This window comes from Elaeis guineensis, chromosome 11 (assembly GCF_000442705.2).
Source record: "Elaeis guineensis isolate ETL-2024a chromosome 11, EG11, whole genome shotgun sequence".
In the NCBI taxonomy this organism is placed as follows: domain Eukaryota; kingdom Viridiplantae; phylum Streptophyta; class Magnoliopsida; order Arecales; family Arecaceae; genus Elaeis; species Elaeis guineensis.
In genome coordinates, this window is record NC_026003.2 from 110,407,083 (window position 1) to 110,428,388 (window position 21,306).

Sequence of the window (21,306 nt, forward strand, 5' to 3'; positions counted from 1 at the left end):
GTCAGATGAATGTCAACCTGCATTCGATAACCTAATAAGATACCTCGGCTCACCTCCTCTCCTCAGCAAGCTTGAACTTGGAGAAGTGTTGTATTTGTACCTTACCATCTCACCCTCAGCAATTAGCTCAGTCTTCGACAGGAGGCCAAGGTGAAGAGGCCATTTATTATGTTAGCAGGATACTCATGATGCTGAGATCAGATATATCAAGCTTGAGAATGTAGCTTATGCTCTCGTGATATCTTCAAAGAAGCTGCGCTCATATTTTCAAATGCACACCATCACCGTCCTTACCGACAAGCCCATCAGAACAATATTTTATCGGCCTGATATCTTAGGATGATTAGTCAAGTGGGCTGTCAAGCTAGGAGAATTTGACATCAAATATCTACCTTAGCTATCCATTAAAGCTCAAGCACTGACTGACTTCATCCTGGAGTGCACCATCCTAGATGAGGAACAGAACATCGAGGAAGCAACTCCAATGACCAATGAATGCTAGGTTCACCATGTAGATGGTTCCTCAAACGCCACAGGCTCGAGAGCTGGATTGATTTTGATCAGCCTAAATGGAGTGGTCACAAAATACATCTTGTACTTTGAGTTTCCACCTCCAATAATGAAGCCAAATATGAAGTGCTGGTAACCGGGCTAAGAATGGCGAAGGACCTACAAGTTCAGCACCTCAGGATTCACAGTGATTCACAGCTCATCGTTGGCCAAGTTTCAGGAGAGTATGAAGCTCGGGAGTCGAACATGATAAAGTATCGACAAAAGATCAAAGATCTTACTTCTAACTTCGCCACCATGAGCATTCAATAAATTTTGAGGGTGGAGAATGTGTGGGCCAACCTTCTCTCAAAGCTCGCAATAATAAGTGCGGTCGACCTAAAAAGAAGCTTCTATCTTGAAACTCTTGAGAAGCCAAGCATTGAAGAGCCTGTCATGATGCAAACAGATCCCGAGCTGAGCTGGATAAATCCTATTTTACATTATTTGCAGGATAGGGTGTTACCTGTCGATCGAGATGAAGCCAAGAAGAAAAGACACCTCGCACCTTAATATGTCGTATATGACGGGAGGCTGTACAAAAGGTCTTTCACTTATCCTTGCTCCAGTGCCTTCGTCCTTCAGAAGCTGAATGCACACTATAGAAAGTTCTTGAGGGGATCTACGGCAACTACTTGGGGGGCAAAGCCCTTGCTCTTAAAGTCCTGTGTTAGGGTACTTTTGATCGATCATGCAGAAAGATGCTGTTGATCTGATGAGCAAATACGATTAGTGCCAAAGAACTTCAAATATCTAATGCCGACCTTCAACCCTCTAGCTTCGATCACCATGTCTTAGCCCTTCACTTAATAGGGAATAGATATCCTCAGATCTTTCCTCATCACGGCAGCGTAGAAGAAATTTTTGCTCGTCAGGATCGACTACACCAAATAGGTGGAGGCAGAAATGTTAGCGACTATCACCGAGGCTAAAATTCATAATTTTATATGGAAGTCATCATTTGCCATTTTGACTTACGCAGACCATTATCACCAATAATAGGCATCAGTTCGATAATCCGAAGTTTACAGAATTTTATAATGGATAGGGCATCTCTCACAGACTGATCTCGATAGCTCATCCTCATAGCAACGATGAAGCCAAGGTCACGAATAGAACCTTGCTGCAAGGATTAAAGGGCTAGGCTAAAGGATTATGGGTTGAAGAGCTATATCATGTGCTTTGGGCATATTGAACGATCCAACAGATTCCTACAGAAGAGACTCCCTTCAAGTGAACTTTCAAAATTGAAGTCATCATACCCTTTGAGATTGGTGTGCCCACAATGCGAGTGGAGGAGTTCGAGGCATATAATAATTCTATTGGGCTAAGAGCAAATCTAGATTTGTTGGAGGATATCTAGGAGTGAGCACGAATTCGAATGGCCAACTATCAATAAAGAGTAGCTCGGTACTACAACTCCCGAGTCAAAAAAAATTCATTATGGCTAGACAATTAGCTCTCTATCGAGCTAAAATTTTTCATCCAATAGAATGATCGAAGCTTGCACCGAACGGAAAAGATCCATATCGTATTGCTGAGATAGTTCGACCAGGAGCTTATCGACTCTACCAACTAGACGAAACTCTAATCCACAGAACATGGAACACCGACAAATTACGTATTTATCATAAGTGAATTATAAGTTTTATTAAATTAAATAATAAAATATTTTTTTATCGAATTGTATTTTTTTCAACATACGCACCTGGCCCACGGTGAGGTGCGGAACGTGTTCTCCATGTTCGCCATACAGATCTCCCAACACACGCTCCTTGGATACACACATTCTTATTCACCTTTGTTCTTTACCTTTGCTCTCCATGCACGCTCCTTGACTATGGTCGAGGATCGGTATGTATCTCCATGCTGCTCTTCGCACATGCTCCTTGGCTGCGATCGAGGATCGGTATGCATCTCCATGCTGTGCTCCATGCACACTCCTTGGTTACGATCGAGAATTGGTACGCATCTCCATGCTGCTCTCTACGTGCGCTCCTTGGCTATGGCGAGGATCTGTATGCATCTCCATACTGTACTTTGCGTGCATGCCTCGACTGTGGTCGCTGATCGGTATGCGCATCTCCATGCTACCCTCCCACGTGCTCCTCAACTACAGAGGATCAGTATGTATTTCCATGCTGCATACGGAAGATCGATATGCATCTCCATGCTGCCTTCCACGTGTGCTCCTCGGCTACGATCGAAGATCAGTACACATCTCCATACTGCCCTCTGTGCATCGAGCAGTCGAGGATCAGTATGCATCTCCATGCTGCTCTCCGCATGCACTCCTCAACTGTGATCGAAGATTGATATGCATCTCCATGCTACTCTCCATGCATGGTTCTCAGCTATGGCCTTCATGAGTTGGGTGTTACATCGATCGAAAGTAAAGCTGACATGAGCAGAGATCGGGTGAGCCTATAGTCATCGATGGCCTTCCTGATGTCTGGGGCCTCAGCCTCCGATCTACTGATAATTTATCTTCCTCGATCGATGTTCGACAAATGATAGGTTTTGGTTGGTTAGAGTGTGACTCCCACAAATCTGAAGAATGAACGATCCAGATTCAAAGATGGTTCATCTCAGGTTGCCGATCTTCGACATATGCCAACATAAGATAGCTCGATGAGATCAGCCTCGACCTCAGATTGGTACTTTCTTGATGGATCTATGGATAGCTTGACCTCGAGAGTGGAGTCCATCTGTTATGGATATGTATCTCGACCTCACTGTAACATTCTTGGCTCCTGTCAAGCTATAAGAGATGGACGTCTGACAGGAACATCGATGTGATAGAGCTGACGGATACCCTATTAGCAGTAGTTCTCAACTCTTCAGCCTTAGATGATCTATTCTAGATTGTCCTCAACTGACCTATTCCAGATCACTTGAAGGACAAGCATCTGCTCCACACTTCAGTACCTCGATCTTGGATGACCTATTATAGCTCGATCGTGGCCGACCTAATATCCTCACCAGTTTCGTCTCTCTTTCAAATTGAGAAAGTCCAGATAGAGTAGAACTCCACGATCGAGTTTTTCGTAAAAGGCAAATATCTTCTCCAAATAATTTGTGCTATAAATCCAAAAAATTATCAGGACTTTGAGATAGATATGACTCAAACTTCTCCCCTATAAATTAAGGCTCCGAGACCCTCAAGGTATGCAATCAACTTCTCGCTCTCTCCTCTTATTATTTTTCATCTCCTGACTTGAGTATCAGAGGATCTTCACCGAAGAACACCACCCCCAGTAAAGACTTATTTTGCAAACCAGTGTTCAGGCGAAGCTCCAGTGACGGTTTCACCTTGGCCACATCCACCTCGATGACCGATCTCAGGTGAGGAGATTGCTAGCAACACTTGACGCTAGAGAAAGGGCCCTCTTTGGCTAGTTTCGAGGTCTTATTTCGAGATTAGTCTTGGGATTCTATTTTGAGAAGAGAAGGTTTACTATCTGCTGCCATGAGGATGCAACGGGGTGCATCAAATGCATCGCAATGCTCTAACGACCGTCAGGCCAATAACATCGAGCCGACCAATGCACCACCACCATCGGCATCGGAGAATCCTCCACCGACGGCACCAGCAATCTCCCATGACCAATATAACAGCCTTGTTCAGTAGGTGTAGGTGCTTTTAGCTGTAGTGAGAGGGATGCAACAAAACATGGAGCCATACCCCACCATAGAAAATACACAGCCAGTCAAAGGAAGATTGACTGATCGGTTTCCCTGTAGCCCAAGGGCGAGGGCTAGTCGTCAAAGCCGACATAACAGCCCACCTCATCGTCATTATAAGCTCCAAAAGTATTGCTGCCAATCTCCTGCCTAAGATCGATCATCGAGGTGGATGTGGCCAAGATGAAATCGCCATTTCGCTCAAACACCTGCAAAATAAGTCCTCACCGGGGGTGATATTCTCCAGTAAAAACCCTCCGACGCTCAAGTCAGGAGATGGAGAATAATAAAAGGAGAGAGCAAGAGTCGATTACGTACCTTGGAGGATTTCAGAGCCTTAATTTATAGGAAAGAAGTTTGAGTCGTATTCGTTTCGGAGTCCTAATGGTTTTTGGATTTGTAGCACAGATTGATTCGGAGAAGATATTTGCCTTTTATGGGAGACTCGATCGTGGAGGAGTTCTACTCTATCTAGACTTTTCAATTTGAAGGAGGGACGAAACTAGTGAGGATATTAGATCAGCTACGATCGAGCTATAATAGATCATTTGGAGTCGAGGTACTGGAGTGTGGAGAGATGTTTGTCCTTCAAGTGATCTGAAATAGGTCGATTGAGGACGATCTAGAATAGATCGTCCGAGACCAAAGAGTTAAGAACTACTGCTGGCGGGGTGTCCGTCAGCCTCTATCACATCGGCGTTCATATCAGGCGTCCATCTCTTATAATTTGATAGAAGCCGAGGATGTCACAGTCGAGATCAAGGTATAGATCCACAACAAATTACAATTCTTTTGTTACCTTTCATCAATAATTATGGCGAAGACTATTCAATTTTTAGCATGAAGATGTATAATACAGTAATATGGACCCCACTTTTTTTTTTAATATCATCCATCTTGTGACAGAAAGATTTGTATAATTTAAAAGTTTATATAATGTAATCAATACAATCTAGTATTTCCATTATTGTCCTGTTCAATACTTCTGCTTTCTTCTTTCAGTTGACTTGATTTTTTTAAATTAAGCCAAACCATTATCTAGTTTGAAATAAACTTGATTCATGATTTTATCAAACTTAAAATTTAGTATTTTGTTTAGACAAATAAAACACTGATATCTCCTATCACCAAATTATTGAAGGCTACATTTGTGCAACCGCTGCAATTTGTAACATGCTTCTTATAGTATTTAGCATGTGCAATGCATGACTAATGATATGAATGGATATGATTTCTTGGGAAGAAAGAAGGAATTTTTCTCTTACTAAAGCAAAGGAGAGATGTGAAGGGTGGGAGGTATGTGGGATGGATATAGTTTCATTTTTTTTTTACTTCATATATTAAATATTCAAAATATAGGAATATGACCACAAAACTTTTTCGATAAATGATTAGGTATACAAAGATTGAGATGGAGGCAGAGATAAGGAAGATATCAATCTACAATTTTTTATTTTATTTTATTTTATTTTGGTGGTGTTGGAGGTATTGCTTTCATGCAAGTTATTATTTATTTAAGAAGTTGTAGGCGAAGTCAAAAAAATTAAAAATAAAAAAAAATTATGTATATATTCTTCTAAACATTCAAATTTATATGAATATCTTTTCAAAATTAATATTTATATGTATATCCTCAGAAAATATTTATTTTACATATATATCCTTAGTTTTCTATTATTTTGCATATATATCCATATAATGTAATGCCATTAAAAAAATTAACAGTTTAAAATTCAAATGATTAAAATACCCTTATGGGTAGATGAGCAAAAAAAAAATTTATAAGAGTACACATACAAATAATAATTTTACAAGGATATTCATGTAAATTTGAATGTTTAGGATGGTATACACGCAAAAAAAATCTAATTTTATTTTTATCTATTTCATCTAAATAGATTTAGGCTCTCTTACTCTATAATATAGTAAAATATTAAATAACATAACAATATGATGATGATATTATATAATATTTTATATATTAAAATAATATATATTTTTTATTTTTAGCAAGATGGGACAACTCATTAAAACTTCATTCATACGATAAATAAGTACAAAAGATTTCTCTGACAAAAGAAAGAGGGAAAGGAAATAAACAGGAAAAAGAAGCATAAAAACTATTGTAAACCAAAACTAAAATATTAACAGCAAAATGGTTAATAGAAATTAATAGTCAACACAGTTTTTTCTTATGAAACTTTTCATATTTTTAAAAGGAGCCAGCTTCACACATACCACCATCAAACCTTAATCGCATCTTCCAACAACCCTTCTTGGTTTCAAAAAATGATGGCATGAGTGTTTCTCGTGTCTTCCAAACGTTCCATAGCAAGGAATTTATTGTCATAACCCACTTATTTTATTACTCTCTTTCAACACTAGTTACCTTTACTCTACTTATAGAATATTAAAGTTAAAAATTCAAGAAAGGCTGAAAGCCAAGGAAGAAGGCTTGCCTAGTCTTCTTTCATTCAGCAAAGCAAACTCTAGCAAAGCACTCGACAAGACAAAATCCAGCAATTACTCGACGTGAAAAACTCTAATGAAGCACCTGATGTGGAAAACTCGAGCAAAGTGTTGGCTCGGCATGCAAAAGTCTGATGATGTACTCGACATTGTTTGATGGAAGGAGGATCCGACTGATCATCCTTAGATGTGTGATGAGCGGGAGTATGAGCTGGTGTTGAGGAGATCTTCAATGAAAGAAAAAGAGAGAGAGTCTAGCTAGTTGTCCTTGGATTGGCTTTGAGAGGAAGTATGAGTTTGACACTAAGGGGATCTTCAACAAAAAAAAAGGGAGGAAGAGTTCAACTGATCGTCCTTGGAGTGGTGATGAGAAGGACTAAGTTCGACAGTAAGAAGATCTCCAATGAAGGAAAGAGGGATACCAACAGTAAAGAAGAGAGTCGAGGAAGGTGCTCGACATTGTTGACGATGGCTTCAAGGGCTGTCTGACTGTCATCCCTAGCAACAACTTCATGAAATCTCAATAAAAAACTTTAAAAAGTCCGACTTAATTCGACTAACATGACCCAAGCTTCTCAAAAATTCTTTATATGATATGATATATATAGTAGATTTGATTTTATACTTCATACGGTATGATATATCTTATGCATTTCACAAAAGCATTTTTGATAAAATTTTTAAAATAAAATATAATAAGATTATAAATTCTCGTTGTTACGTAATGTTTAAACCTACAACTATGTCCATTCTGTTAAATATATAAGCCATCTATTTAATATTAGATTTAAATATTTTTCTTAGAAGCATGTTATTATACATTAGGAAAATCATGGATGGTTGTAATCTATCTATTTTTTAGATAAAATAATTTTGATTTATCATTTGATAAAAAGATATATCTTTTATCTATGTAAGCCAATAAATTAAAATATTTATTATTTTAGTTGCGAATGTTAATTTTTCATTGTTAAAATAAGAAAAGAATTAACAAATCAAGAAAGATATATTTATTTTAAATTTTTTATATGTATACCCTTCCAAATATTTAAATTTATATAAATATCTTTATAAACTTGCTATTTACCTATGTATCCTTATAATTTTTTTACATATTTATCTATAAAGATATTTTAATTTTTTTAATTTTAAACTATTAAATTTTTAATAGATGATATGAATATACATAAAAAAAAATAAATATTTTTTTTAAAATATATATATATATATATATATATATATATATATATATATATTAAAAAATATTTACGTAAATTTGAATAATTAGGAGGTATACACGGAGAAAGTCCAGATAAAAATAAGGAACGATCAACCTCTCCCTCTGAACGGCCTGGTTACACGCTTCCAACTTCGCAATCCGACGGCCCTGGTCTCATTGTGATATAAGGTGGAGTTCCCACCCATGACACCCGCCTCCGCCCGAGTAAACCCTAACCCGAGCACGCGCGCAGAGCTTCCGCAGCGCAATGGGTGAGCCTCCGCCTCCGCCTCTTCCTCCTTCCATCATCTCCCCTTCATCTCTCCAATAGAGTGATCGATCCTTTTCGATTCCATCCCATTTCGTCGCAGCGCTTTGAGATCGTCATATTATCTCCTCTCTCAGAATCTTGCTTTTTTTTTTTTTTTTTTGGCCATCTATAGCCAGTGTTTGAGAGATCCTCCTCCAGCTTCTTGTTTTCTATCTCTTTGTTTTGGTTTCAGGGGCGTACAAGTACGTGTCGGAGCTATGGAGGAAGAAGCAATCGGACGTGATGCGGTTCCTGCAGCGGGTTCGCTGCTGGGAGTACCGCCAGCTCCCCTCCATCGTCCGCGTCACCCGTCCCACCCGCCCCGACAAGGCTCGCCGCCTCGGTTACAAGGCCAAGCAGGTGCCCGATCGTTCCATTTTACTTCCTAATCTGTGCCATGTTATAATTTTGGTTTCCGTTTTCGAGTCACCTCCCAAAGTGATTGATTTGTTTACTTTATTCTGTCAGCATTCCACAGTCGACTTTAGGTGGTAAAAAATTTCGCTGGAATAAGATTAAGCGGGGAATCGTATTCATGGTTGATAAGAACCAAATCGTAGAACTTGTGAACTAATTTTATTATCTTGCGTGAATAACTGTATTGCCTGGAAATAATTGTTGAAGCCTTGAAGGACATGGGACGCTGCGTACTTTAGGTTAAGGTCAAGGGATAACTTCGTAGCACATACTCGATGTTGGCAACCATTGTTGTAAGGGTCGGGTGCTAAATTGGATGTGATTTTCGCCCTTCAAGGTGAAGATATCGTTGCTTGTGTAAGTGTGATGAGAGGGAAGTCGAATGAAAAACAATTAAAATAGCCAATATTTGCTAGTATCATATGTTGATGGCTTTAAGTTAAAGTAAAAGGTTTCTATGAGACATCTTTATGTGATCATTTAACTTTTTTGGTGGTTAGAAAAAGTCATATGGATTGGACCAGAATCATCTTGTTTTCAATGAATTTCAGTAGCAAAGATATCTTAAGGCAAACAAAAACCATGATATATATATATAGTCGGTGATAAAAAAATTGATATCGAGGTAATGTGGGTTGACCATGTCAAGCATAAAAGAGATGAGGTTTAATCTGAAGGTGGTGCTCAGGAACAAACGATGTTTATGGAACATGTTTGTTCGATAATAACCAAGGTAAATTGTGATGATGCAATATATTGATGTAATCTTAATAGGAGATACTATAATGGCCTGGTTTAGTGATAGCATAATGAATAATGATATTGGTGATACTATGTGCCTCAGCAAGATGGTAATGAATTTCTACAATATTTTCCAGTGTCCTTTAATATTTCATTACATGCTAAAACCATTAGAATCCAAGAATGATTAATTACACTTGTGTTGTGAACAATGTCAATATAGTTCTGATGATTATGGTTGTTGTTTTCATGCCCTTTGCTTTTATTATTGCTTAAGTAAACCTGTATCATCTCTCTTTTCTGAAAAGGTATGTTTGTCATCATGATCAATTTTAGGCCTTCATTTTTTTTTTAAATTTGTTCTGTTCCATAACATGCAGGGATATGTGATTTATCGTATTCGCGTTAGACGTGGAGGCAGAAAGAGACCAGTCCCAAAGGGTATTGTTTATGGGAAGCCTAAGAACCAGGGTATTACACAACTGAAGTTCCAAAGAAACAAGAGGTCGGTTGCTGAGGAGAGAGCTGGTCGTAAGTTGGGAGGTTTGAGGGTTCTTAACTCCTACTGGGTTAATGAGGTTAGATGGCTTAACCCAACAAAATGTTACTGGATTAATGTCCATTACCATTTTATTTTACGTACTGGTTGTATATTTTGGCTTATATTCATGCATATAGCTCTTGTCTCTCTTTGATCCCTGCAGGATTCGACTTATAAATATTTTGAGGTTATCCTTGTTGATGCGGCTCACAATGCAATTCGCAATGACCCCAGGATCAACTGGATCTGCAAGGGTGTTCACAAACATCGTGAACTTCGTGGACTCACTTCTGCTGGTAAGAAATACCGTGGCCTCCGCGGCAAAGGCCACCTGCATCACAAGGCCAGGCCATCACGCAGGGCAACCTGGAAGAGGAACCAGACTTTGTCCCTTCGCCGATATCGCTAAGCCTATCTGCTTGGCTGCTATTATGTGGACTACATTTCGATTATTAGCATCAATTTTGTCAAGTTTGTTTCAAGCTGCTGTTTAAGATATAGACTTCACACAACTGTTGGAAGTTTCAGAAATTTGCTCTGGTAGAACGTTAATTGGTGTCATCTCAGGCATTGTTGTGATCGTGCATTGCTAAAATCATACATTTGGGTCATTTTAATTTTATGTTTGAGTGGGTTCTATTTCCATCAACGACCTGCATTTATGAATTATATTTACATAATTTTAGGAGTTCTGATGGTTCCTTTAAAAAATTGAAGTGCCTTTCTTCCTATATGGACCCTTCGGTGGACTGCTTGTTCTAGATTTGGGTGATTGGAAACGCGTATCATCATTGTAACAGTAGTTTATGGGGTTGCATAAGCCACGAACTGCAGCCTGCATCTAATTGAAGCTAGTGCAAAGTCCTGATCCCCACTTTGATGGATTTACTGTCTTATGTAAGATGCTTTCTACCAAAGCGATGCTTCATTGGTGGCTCTGGATCATTTTTTTGGGGTAAGGGTGGTACTGGATCATTGAAGTCGGTCGCCAGTGTATCATTGAAAAGACTTGATATAAGCATGCAACCATTGGTTGCTTTATTTTATTTATAGTTCTGGACTAGTTCGCAATGGATACGGCAGGAGTATGATCTGTGAGAACGAATATCATTAAGTACATATGATTCATGTGGTTCATTTAGGAGTAGGATGTATGATGGATGGATCTGAGTCTGTCAACAGTTGCTGTGTGTTATAAACTTGGCCATGTGATATAAAAAGCTGAAAAATAAAAAAATTATTTTTTTGTATTTATAAATTTTTAAAAATATAATATTTTATGGTGTAGCAATTTTATTAAGGATATATAAAAGTAATAATAATGGCTAAGGTAGTGATAACGGTGGTAGGGGTTATGCAGGGCAATAGTGTTGGAAACATTGACAATATCATGATGGTGATAATGATGGTGGGGATAGTGATGATGTGAAAGTGGTTGATGTAACAGTAGTGGTGGATATAGTGGTGGTGGAGGTAATGGTGATGTCGGTAGAAATGATGACAATAATAGTGATGGTCATGATGATATGGTGGAGGAATAATAGTGATAATGGTGTCAGTAGCAGTGATGGTGATGTGGTGGAGATGAAAGTGATGACAGTAGCAATGATGATGACGACAATGGTGATAGTTAAAAAATATAATTTTTTATTTTAAAAATAATAAAAATAAAAAATTTATTTTTGAAAATAAAAATATAATAATAATAATAATAATATAATTTTATTATATTTTATTTTTAAATAATATTTTTTTTCGACATCCTCTTTATGTCACCTTTTCAAAGTTTTCTAAAATAGAGATCAATTATGCAGAGTTGTCGACTTTTTCTCTTTCAACCATTCTCCTTATTCTGGTGGCAGATCATTAAGTTGGTAAAATCATTGAGCTCTGGTATGCAATGATCTGGGTTTGAATTCTGATTACGCTCGTGTGTCAAGGTTGGGGGCAATCACTTCCTTTTTGTAAATGCAAAAAAGCTACTCCTCATGTTTACAAAATAAAACCGGCTAGGAAGATCTCATAAGGCTGGTAATATCTTCCGGCATCCAAACATGTCGTGTAAGACATGCAGTGATATCAGCTAAAGCAGAGAACATTCACGTTAGGTTTTCTGCTATTCTCTCTCGTTATATATGTGTGTATATATATATCCCTTGCTTTTTACTTAAATTTCTTTGTCCCTTTTCCTGTTTTAAAACGAACACTCGATCATGATCGGACTGGAAATTTATCCTCTGGTTCCTATGCTTGTACATGGTTGAGTTTTTTCTCTCTTTTTTTTTTTTTTATCTAAGCATGCCTCATAACCTGCAATGCATTTTGATGATGCCTGGTAAGTTCCAATCTGGATTGTTATTGATGATGGAACTTTGACAGTCCCTCAGCCAGGCTCATTCCAGCATCGTACGCTAGTAAATTTGATCAAAATTTTCTATCTTTTTTTTTTTTTACACACCAGCTTGTGTTTACATGATCAATCAAACTATGTACTTGGCAAACAATCGAAGAGGTTTGGGGGGAGAGGAAATAATGGGAAATTAGACAAGAGCCATCACAGTAGTAGGAGTCTATAGGGATTTTCCATACAGAAATTAAATGCCAACAGCAGTATAGAACCAGAAACCCATTAAAATGCAACCTTAGAAATTTAAAATAAAAAATTTAAACACTGGAATGCTTTGAGATGCACAAGATATAACAAATGGGAAATATATTTCCCTGTTTATTCATTCAGAATTATAACTATTCACATACACCATATGCCTGCAAAACATGCAGCATCCACTAGAGAGCAAGCAACACACCTCCAATCATGGTGAGCAAGACTGCTACGTGATGAAGACAGCAAGGTAGGAGTAGGCACACTGGACATATGAAGGAACCTAGACCATGTGATGAAGCTTAGTTGGAACCGTCTGCAAAGGCACCTCTAGGCTGCTTGTAGCCATGATCAGGAGACAGATGCTCTGATGCAGCTCTTTTTGGTCTCAACTGCACAGACAAAGAATGAGAAATAAGGACACAGAAGAGATAGAAATGTGCTTAAAGAGTATCTAATATGTAGCTTCACCTTTTCTTCTGACTTCTTATAGAATTGTCGCACGAGGATATTTCTGGCTTCGGTTGATATTACTGCAAGGAGAGGCAACAATTGGCTGTTAAATGACATGTATCTGCTGAATAATAAAAATATGACATCAATATTATGACTCAAATTGCAGAGATAATGATGACATTCAAAGCGCTGTTTAGATTCTGAAATATTGGACACTAGTTTCTCATAAAAAGACACTAAAATTGATATAATAATATTAAAATATTAGAGAATTCTGCAAAACTTGCAAGCACACAACAAAAATGAGTTCTATTAACGTATCTGATTGTTGAGGCAGGATAGCTGGATATGTATTACTCCAGATATGATATCGAAACTTAAGGAAGATACAGAAGATAGATACAGCCAATCATGAGGCTAGCTGAGTATAACTGGGCGGTCTGCCCAACTCATTCTGCTTGCTCTGCTCAGGTAGCTTATCAAACAGAAATTAGGAAAAAAAAGTTTCCAGCGGCAACAGTAGTTCAAAATGCAATGGAAGTTCTCAATATTTAGTCCTCCGTCAAATAAGAATGTCCTTATAATTATGTTGTTCTTATGTAGCATAAATTTTCAGAGTGAATCCATCAATCGTCCATAGAAAATCTGCAAATCAATGCATCCAGAAAAATGAGGATGAGTATACCAAATATGGATAATGATAAGAAAACATAAGGTGCCTCTGATCAATGTTTCTGACTCCAAGTCTTTGTTCAGAACCTGCAATAAGCAGAATGGCACAGGCTTGGATGACGATCAATGTCCCTGAAAAGCCAGGACCGATCCTGATCTGTGTAGGAACTGCATCTGTTAATGCCCGAAAGCTATAAAGCATATTCCTCCCCTTCTGTCCTAAATCAGAAACAATGCTGTGAAGATGGTTAGGTATTGGAAATAGGAGCAGTAACCAACTCCTAGACTGACAAAATGCTACAATTTGGATTAATGGTTATTCTCTCATTGCTAACATAAGGAATATGCAGTTCGGTAGCTAGATCTTTTAGGTTGCATTTGGTAGCTGGCAATCTATCCAGATTGCTAGCAATTTAAATTGGGCCCACTAAATTACCGTGTTTAGTATGTCTTTTGGATAGCAATCCAGATTGCCTCCCATGAGGCAATCCAGATTGCCTTGGGGAGAAGTAGCTATCCAGATTATCATATTTTTGATAATCTTGCAATAAAATTTTTGGACGAAATTATCCTTATCAAAAATCAAACAAAACTCCTCTTTTTCTTCCTGTGAAGCCGCTCCTTAGCTCCCTCTCCACCCAACCCTCCGTCCGCACCACCGCCATCCCCAACCTCCTTGCCACCATGACCACACCTGCTCCTTCTCCCGCCGTCCAGGCCCACCGCGTCGCCCACCTCCTCTAGCACCAGCAACAATGTCTCCATCCTCCATGTCACCATGGAGAAGCCGCGGGCTGCCAGCGGTGCCCGTGGGGTGTGGGGGGGGTGTGGTGTGGAGGAGCCACAGGTGATCGGGAGGGGGTGTGCGGAGGGAGATGGAGGAGGGGCCCGGGGGGTTGGGGTGTGGAGGAGCCACGGATGGCGCTGCCCGAGGGGGGTGGTAGGCACGGAGAAGCCATAGACAGGGAGAAAGAAGAAAGAAAGAAAAATATATAACAATAAAATATTATTTTTTAAAAAATAATAAAATATATAAAAATAGTGGTGGGCTTGTGGTGTGACGAAGAAGACGAGATAAAAGGTGCGAGAGGTGCAAACAAGATAAAAGTCGAGGTATTTTCATCCTTTCATGAAGAAGAGAAGCAATTAAATCGAGCATCCTATTGTCCTCTCGAAAAATATATTTTATAATATATAAAGTTAAATTAATTGATATTTTCTGATGAATATATTTTAATTAAAAAATAATAAAAAATTATGGTCATCCACCAGCGGTAGTGGCGACGGGAGGCGGCGGTCTGTGGCAACGGTGGGGGCGGCAGCTGGCGGCCAGACATGTTGCCATCTGGCAACCACGACACTAGAATGATGTTGAGCGTAGGTCATAGGATATAGATTTTTAATAGATTTATTTACGGATATTTTAAAATTTTAATTTTATATTACTAATAATCTGATTATCATACCAACCATATCAATCAAGATTCTCAGTAATTTTACTGCAACATTACTTGCATGTACCAAACATGGTAATCAACATTATTGGCAATTTGATAGTGGCAATCTATCTTGAAGGCAATCCAGATTACCTTTCAAGATTGCCTGACGATGCATCAAACGCAATCTCAGAGTTATGTTGGAGGTCACACGTGGACACACATTCTAGCATGTTTATTCTATCCAAACACCTGATAGAAATATCTACATGCGCACAAAGGTCTAATCTCCACATTTTTGCAGGTTCACTGCTCCACAATGTCACAAATTTACTGCCTGGTCAAATATAGTAGGAGAGTAATCTAACAGGAATGGTGGATAACATCTATTGGAAAATGTGGTCAGAAGGGTATTCCCACATAGAGCTTGGTAAAGCACTGATATAGGAGAAAGTCAGCACAAATTATTTGAACACTAGTTTAGGGCTTGAGTGGTGCACATGATTTGTGCATGAATAAATAAATTATCATGCAACCATCCTTCCTTTATCACCAAACTAATATTATCATCAAACTAATAGGAAACAGAATTTCCTCTAGAAGCTTGCATGGGTTAGAATGTCCATCTTCCTACCTCTGGAAAATTAAACCTTGGTCTTTATGCACTTGCAACCTCAGTTGAAAGTATATGATCAGATAATCCTGTGTACTGTGGGAGGGAAAAAAATTTAAAGCTGTGCCAAGGGAAGGAAATGCAAACAAATAACATGGTATGCTCTATCTGAAGTAAAAAGTTCGGAAGAATACTAACATGCTAAAGGCATCTAGATTGAGAAATGGAAGCTGTGTGCCAAATGAAAGAATGGCCTAATGTGAAGACTGATGTGTTATGGATTCATGAGGAAAATCATAGAGCATTTGGTATTGCTTTCAGAAAAAAATCATTAAAATGAAGCTCTAGAACTGCAGCTAAAAGGGTGAGAATTCAGGCGGCAAAGACAAGGGCTATTAAGGAGGTCCTCATCTATCTTTGCAGAGAAAGGAGGACATCTGGGTAAGGTCTGCTTCCCTGCATTTGGTCTCTTTTTCTGATGCAAATTACTAAGACCAATATCATACAGGTTGTTAGTGATTGATTCAGATATTTTGTTCTCAGTTTTTACAGATGAGATAACACAATTGCAAAAAAGGAAACAATCCAGCAGGCTAGCTTGATAATTGGGGTAGAGAAGCTGCTAAAGAGCTGTGGAGGGATGCTGAAGACAACTCAATCGAGCCTTCATATATATACATACATACATATATGTTTCCCTTTATCAGTTCTATTTGGGAAGTGGGAACTTTGAGATAGGTTTGCATCTCATGCTTGAAGCATGGATCATCTTGAACATAAACTACGTTGGACTCATTCTGTAGATTATCCACATAATTTAAAACAGAAACGACACTGCAATCCAAAGAAACTCTGGTTAGCATGTACCCATGCTAGACCTAACTCCATTGCTCCCACCCGCCTCCAAATAATAGGCACTTTAATCAAAACATGTGTCCTTTCTTTTGGAATCAAAGACTAAGTGCAATCAAATGTTTTACACGTTGTGGTGGTGGACATATATATGCAATTGAATGATTTTTCTATGTAGATAAATCTGCAATCACTCTTTGCAGCAATGCCTCAGAACAAGAGCCATCAAGAAATATTTCGCTAAGAAATCAGTGAAATTACCTTGATCAGGTGGTGGAAGAGTCCTGTTATGAGTCGGATGATATGTGACGGGAGTGAGTTTCTGAAAAGATACATGAAATTGTTTCAGGAAAAAAAACACAAAAAGTAAATTCTTTAAACAGTCTCAAAGTATTTAAGTCTAGCAACAAAGGTTACAGATCAACAACCCGGTATATAAATTATGTGTACAAGAATGACTAATAGCCTCTTTAGTACACCCTGGATGCAATCAAACAAATTGCTAATATACCTATGTAGAATGACAATTTAAAAGTGAGAATGTCCACTGTGTGGAACTACACTTGGAAACATTGTGACCAGAACATTGCTTCCATTGGTGAACATAGCACTGGATATCAGAGAATATGAACGGTAAGGCCCTAAGAAAGCCCATTCCTCTCTCTCTCTCTACTTCAGTCCAGATTATAGTTAATAGTGGTGTAACCAAGATGTCCTAAACAATCGGTCTCTATTTTACATATATTGAACAGGTAGGGGAGGGAAAGCTCTCCTCTATCCAAAAACCATAAAACATGATTAAAAATCATAAGAAAACCACATGTCATGTCAGCTTCCTTCTCTTGATCATTTCTCACCTTTCTTCCTATTGAATCTAGCATTCTAATAGATTCAGTTAATAGAAGCACCCCTCATTTCTCTCCCCCATCTCCTCCTTAATTCTCTCTTTCTTTTGTCCAACTGGTGACCTCCCCTCTTCTCTCTTTAAAAAATTAAAGTTTCCTAAAAATATTATCCACTTCCTTAATACATCCATACTCACTCCTTTAGTAACTTCCTTTCTTCCTTCTAATATATAAAATAAAAGGAAAAAAAATAATGTGGACCGTGCCCACCCACCCCCCCCTCTTTTTTCCCATGATCAGCACTGCCATTCTAATTTTGAACTCTGATATTATTACTTTTTCCTATTATGATAAAAAAAGCTGGAGGTGCAATGTAATACCATTTAATAAATTATTATATAAAAATACTGTTTAATCTGATTTAAACTGTGATAATAAAATTCCAATCTTTTACTGAAGTTTTTTAAAGTTCTTTCAAATTCAATTGGATTTTTTATAAAAATTATATACATATTTTTTTAAATATATATATATATATATATATATATATATATATTATATATATATATATATATATATATATATATATATACTCTTTATGTATATTATCAATGTCGACAAAGTTTACTCTTTTCAACTTCATTTTTATTTACTGTAGTGGTCAATGGTTTTACTATTATTATTTTTTTTATGCTTAATGCTTCAACATATGACAAGATTTTTTGTTTATTTGTTCTCTAACTTTTGTTTCAATTTTTATTTTTGTTGTTGTCATCACAATTATTATTTTTTGTTAGATTTTCTCCTCCCCTGCATAATGGAAGCATTTTTCTTGTATTTAATTAATGCTGTACCTGATCCATGAAACCAGGAGTTTAGTCATCAAAAGTGAATTACGCATTCTGAATAAACTCCTACTGATGTCCGTTACAAATGTGGTTGAATGGCAGAGAAGAAGATGAAGTCATCTTCCATCTAACTAGCATAGCTGAGATAGAATTGCCCTAGACTGGCTTTACTAACTGATTAGAAGAACATATAAACAGAGGCAAGATAACAATCGACAAAGAAATAGACAGTGGATCAAGAGTCAAAGTGAAAAGAAGGCACTTAAAGAATTGCCTCAAATGCTTAATTTCTATCTCAAAATATTAATGCCATGATAATACTGGCTTACATTATATTGCTATTTACCATTTGAGTTCACTCAGTCGGTCAATCATTCGGTTGAAACTTCATCCAAGTTTGTTTACAACAGACTCCGGACCAAGGTTGGATGTCTTCTCCTCTTTTCCGTTCGGTCAATATATCAGTCATGAATGCCTGATGCTGAACCTCACAAATGATGGGGATTTTCTTTTTCGCCCCCTCTGGAGGCTGAGTTTTCTTGATTTCAACCTGTTAAATATATGAGAATTTCCATTTGATTCATATTATTTATACTATGTATATCACATTACTCACTTCACCCTTTAATTATTATCTTATTTACAAGACTTTCATTATAAGATAGATCGAGAACATTTTGACATAATTTCCTAAGTGCCACCGAATAATTTGCCGTCACCAAGATGTGTTAGGTCGATTGAAGTCCAAGCTACTTGAAAACTTAGCGATTTTCAAGTTCTGTGATATGTGCGACTAATCAACACAATGTTCAGAAAAAGCTTCAAAGTTAATTTAAATTTTGTGAAACCGACAAGTTAGCGAGGTTTTGATTGCCAAGATCTCGGCCATCTCAGAGGATTTCTGATACCAAGACCAACCTTCGCCGCCGGCTAAAAGGGTTCATAGCGGAACCACACAAGATTTGCCAAAAAGGTTCCCCCAAAAAAGAAAAAGAATCCAAGAAATGGTTCGATCAAGACTAGAATAGAAGAGTGGCGGAGGGAAACAATCGGATCGGATAGAGAGAAGGAACTTACGGAAGGCTGAGCGGACGGATCGGCGGGTCGGAGTTGGCTGAAGTTGTGAGGATCGTAGGAGGGCCAGTCCCCGAGCAAAGACCCCATTTACTGGCTTTTTACGGCAACACTTCGCTCCAACGATACAAGGCTTATCCAGTATTTATAGATGGGGATAGCTATAAAAAAGAGAAACAAGGTGCTCTCTCTTTCTCTCTCTCTCTCTCTCGTTTTCCTCCTTGTCTCTTGCCCACAGGGGAGAAAGGCACACACTCTCTAAACACTCTTTTATATCGAAGATGTGGGAACTCTGTGGAGGGAGAGGAAGAGCAGTGAGAGAAAGAAGGGACTAGATGAAGCCAAGGGACACCCCGCATGCGAGGATTACACTTTTACTAGTGATCGATTTGCCAATATCTCTCTCTCTTTTTTTTTTCCTCAAAAAAAAAAAGTCGCATTTTAATTGGGATTTAGAGGGACGTGGATCCGTGCGCACCCATTTGCTACGCGGGCCTCTTCATTCATGTCATGTTAGTGAATGGATGTTATTTTGCGTGTCCTAAATTGTGTGAAACTATGTAGGTCTCTCTGTTAGCTTTCCTCGGGCTCGGACTCGGCATCGGCTTGGACGGTCTTCGGCAGATTTTTAACAGTTTTACCGGTGTGACCGTATGCCGGCCTCTTTACCAGGACGTTACCTGGTTTCTGCCGGTCCAGCGTTGGGCGGTAGCCCAAGGGCTACACTAAAACCAGGAAAACGTTGACGAAAATCTTCAGCTGCCTTGCACTCTTCACTTTGCTCTGTAACTTGGCACACATCGTGTTGCCATTGTGAAGGATGTTTCAGTGTTTTATTAGATGTCAATGCCTTTGCTATTATAAATGTCAACATTTTATCAGACATCAATGCCTATAAATGTCAGTATTTTATCAGACATCAATCTTTCATGAATATTGTCAACTATATTTTGTAGATATCGTATTTTTTTATGCACCATTGATCTATATTTAAATATAACATTCTAGTCTCCAACTAAATATATATATATATATATATATATATATATATATATATATATATATATATATATATATATATATATATATATATATAGAAGAAATATCCAACGAGGATCACTGATGAATTCTTCACCAAGTGCACTGTTTTTTTTTCCCCCCTTAATCTTTATTGTTGCTAAGGAAAATAAGGTACCGTCTTTGGTATATTCTCTTTTGTGATTATTTACCGTGACATCTCTAACGTTCCAGGAGCCAGTTTTCCCCTGTCGAACATCCTTTCCAAATTCCAGAACGTCTTGGGTCAAAAAGTTGGTCAAAAGAAGGTGGACCCACCCTTCTGGTACTGTGGCACGTTTTAAGACCATGACACCTTAAGATGCATGTACTTCAGGCATGTTAATGATAGCCCCTGGTTGGAACTGGCAACACGGGTACAGGAGGCTGACAAAAGCCTTCGGGCCTTCTTGTTGCGGTTTGCTCTGTCAAACACTCGGAGTTTGAATGTCAATTTTGTTCTGAACAAAATTTTAGTATTGTTTCATATCTTTGTAAAGGAGTAACCTAACATATTGATTTAGATAGCATGAGTTCATTGAGTCTTCTTTTATTCTATGATTAGCATGACAGTTCTCAAAAAAAAGATATCTGGAGAAGAGCTAAATTCCTAGCCTTAGAAAGAAAGATGACGGATCAATTGATGGCTGCCTTGTACTGAAAAATCTGGAGATAGTGGAACAATAGGATATTTCTCAAAAAAAAATAGCATTGTCTATTCTGTTTTGCAAAGAATTCTACATATATTTATTAGTTGGGAGATCATTTGCAAAAGAAAAATGATCAACACTCATGCTCTAATTCTCACTAAACTCTCTTCTCTGATATGCTTTTCCTCCAATGGGTAACTCGGCGCTATGAAGATGTCCTCTACGAACACAAAATGTATGCTGAAAGTGGATATTGGAGTGGCCTTCTATTG

General features: G+C 38.0%; 2 protein-coding genes across 4 annotated transcripts; one reads left to right on the top strand and one right to left on the bottom strand.

The window, feature by feature from the left end:
- The first annotated feature begins 8,053 nt into the window (after positions 1 to 8,053).
- Positions 8,054 to 10,610, top strand: LOC105054203 (large ribosomal subunit protein eL15). The gene is made up of 4 exons (XM_010935661.4): positions 8,054 to 8,193; positions 8,425 to 8,591; positions 9,770 to 9,967; positions 10,094 to 10,610. The coding sequence occupies exons 1-4, from the start codon at positions 8,190 to 8,192 to the stop codon at positions 10,337 to 10,339; spliced, it is 615 nt and encodes a 204-aa protein (XP_010933963.1). The 5' UTR covers positions 8,054 to 8,189; the 3' UTR covers positions 10,340 to 10,610.
- Positions 10,611 to 12,628: 2,018 nt separating this feature from the next.
- Positions 12,629 to 19,688, bottom strand: LOC105054202 (DET1- and DDB1-associated protein 1). Of its 3 annotated transcripts, XR_012135511.1 has the most exons (5): positions 19,332 to 19,688; positions 16,823 to 16,883; positions 13,674 to 13,879; positions 13,004 to 13,065; positions 12,849 to 12,924 (listed from the first exon to the last, which is right to left on the bottom strand). XR_012135511.1 is itself a non-coding variant. In XM_010935660.4 (4 exons), exons 1-4 carry the CDS (start codon positions 19,416 to 19,418, stop codon positions 12,835 to 12,837), a joined length of 300 nt encoding a protein of 99 aa, XP_010933962.1. In that variant the 5' UTR covers positions 19,419 to 19,668; the 3' UTR covers positions 12,629 to 12,834. The 3 variants fall into 3 exon arrangements, 2 of the variants coding, with proteins under 2 accessions (XP_010933962.1, XP_019709168.1); XM_010935660.4 differs by lacking the exon at positions 13,674 to 13,879 and having other exon boundaries at positions 12,629 to 12,924; positions 19,332 to 19,668; XM_019853609.3 differs by lacking the exons at positions 12,849 to 12,924; positions 13,004 to 13,065 and adding an exon at positions 13,073 to 13,633 and having other exon boundaries at positions 13,748 to 13,879.
- Between the last annotated feature and the right edge of the window lie 1,618 nt (positions 19,689 to 21,306).

Coding starts and splice junctions, on each gene's coding strand:
- LOC105054203 (XM_010935661.4), top strand. Junction 8,592..9,769: donor TCGGTTACAAGGCCAAGCAG/GTGCCCGATCGT, acceptor CATAACATGCAG/GGATATGTGATTTATCGTAT. Junction 9,968..10,093: donor ACTCCTACTGGGTTAATGAG/GTTAGATGGCTT, acceptor TGATCCCTGCAG/GATTCGACTTATAAATATTT.
- LOC105054202 (XM_019853609.3), bottom strand. CDS start 19,418: ATGGGGTCTTTGCTCGGGGACTGGCCCTCCTACGATCCTCACAACTTC. Junction 16,884..19,331: donor ATCCGTCCGCTCAGCCTTCC/GTAAGTTCCTTC, acceptor GTATCTTTTCAG/AAACTCACTCCCGTCACATA. Junction 13,880..16,822: donor TCTTCCACCACCTGATCAAG/GTAATTTCACTG, acceptor TTTCTGATTTAG/GACAGAAGGGGAGGAATATG.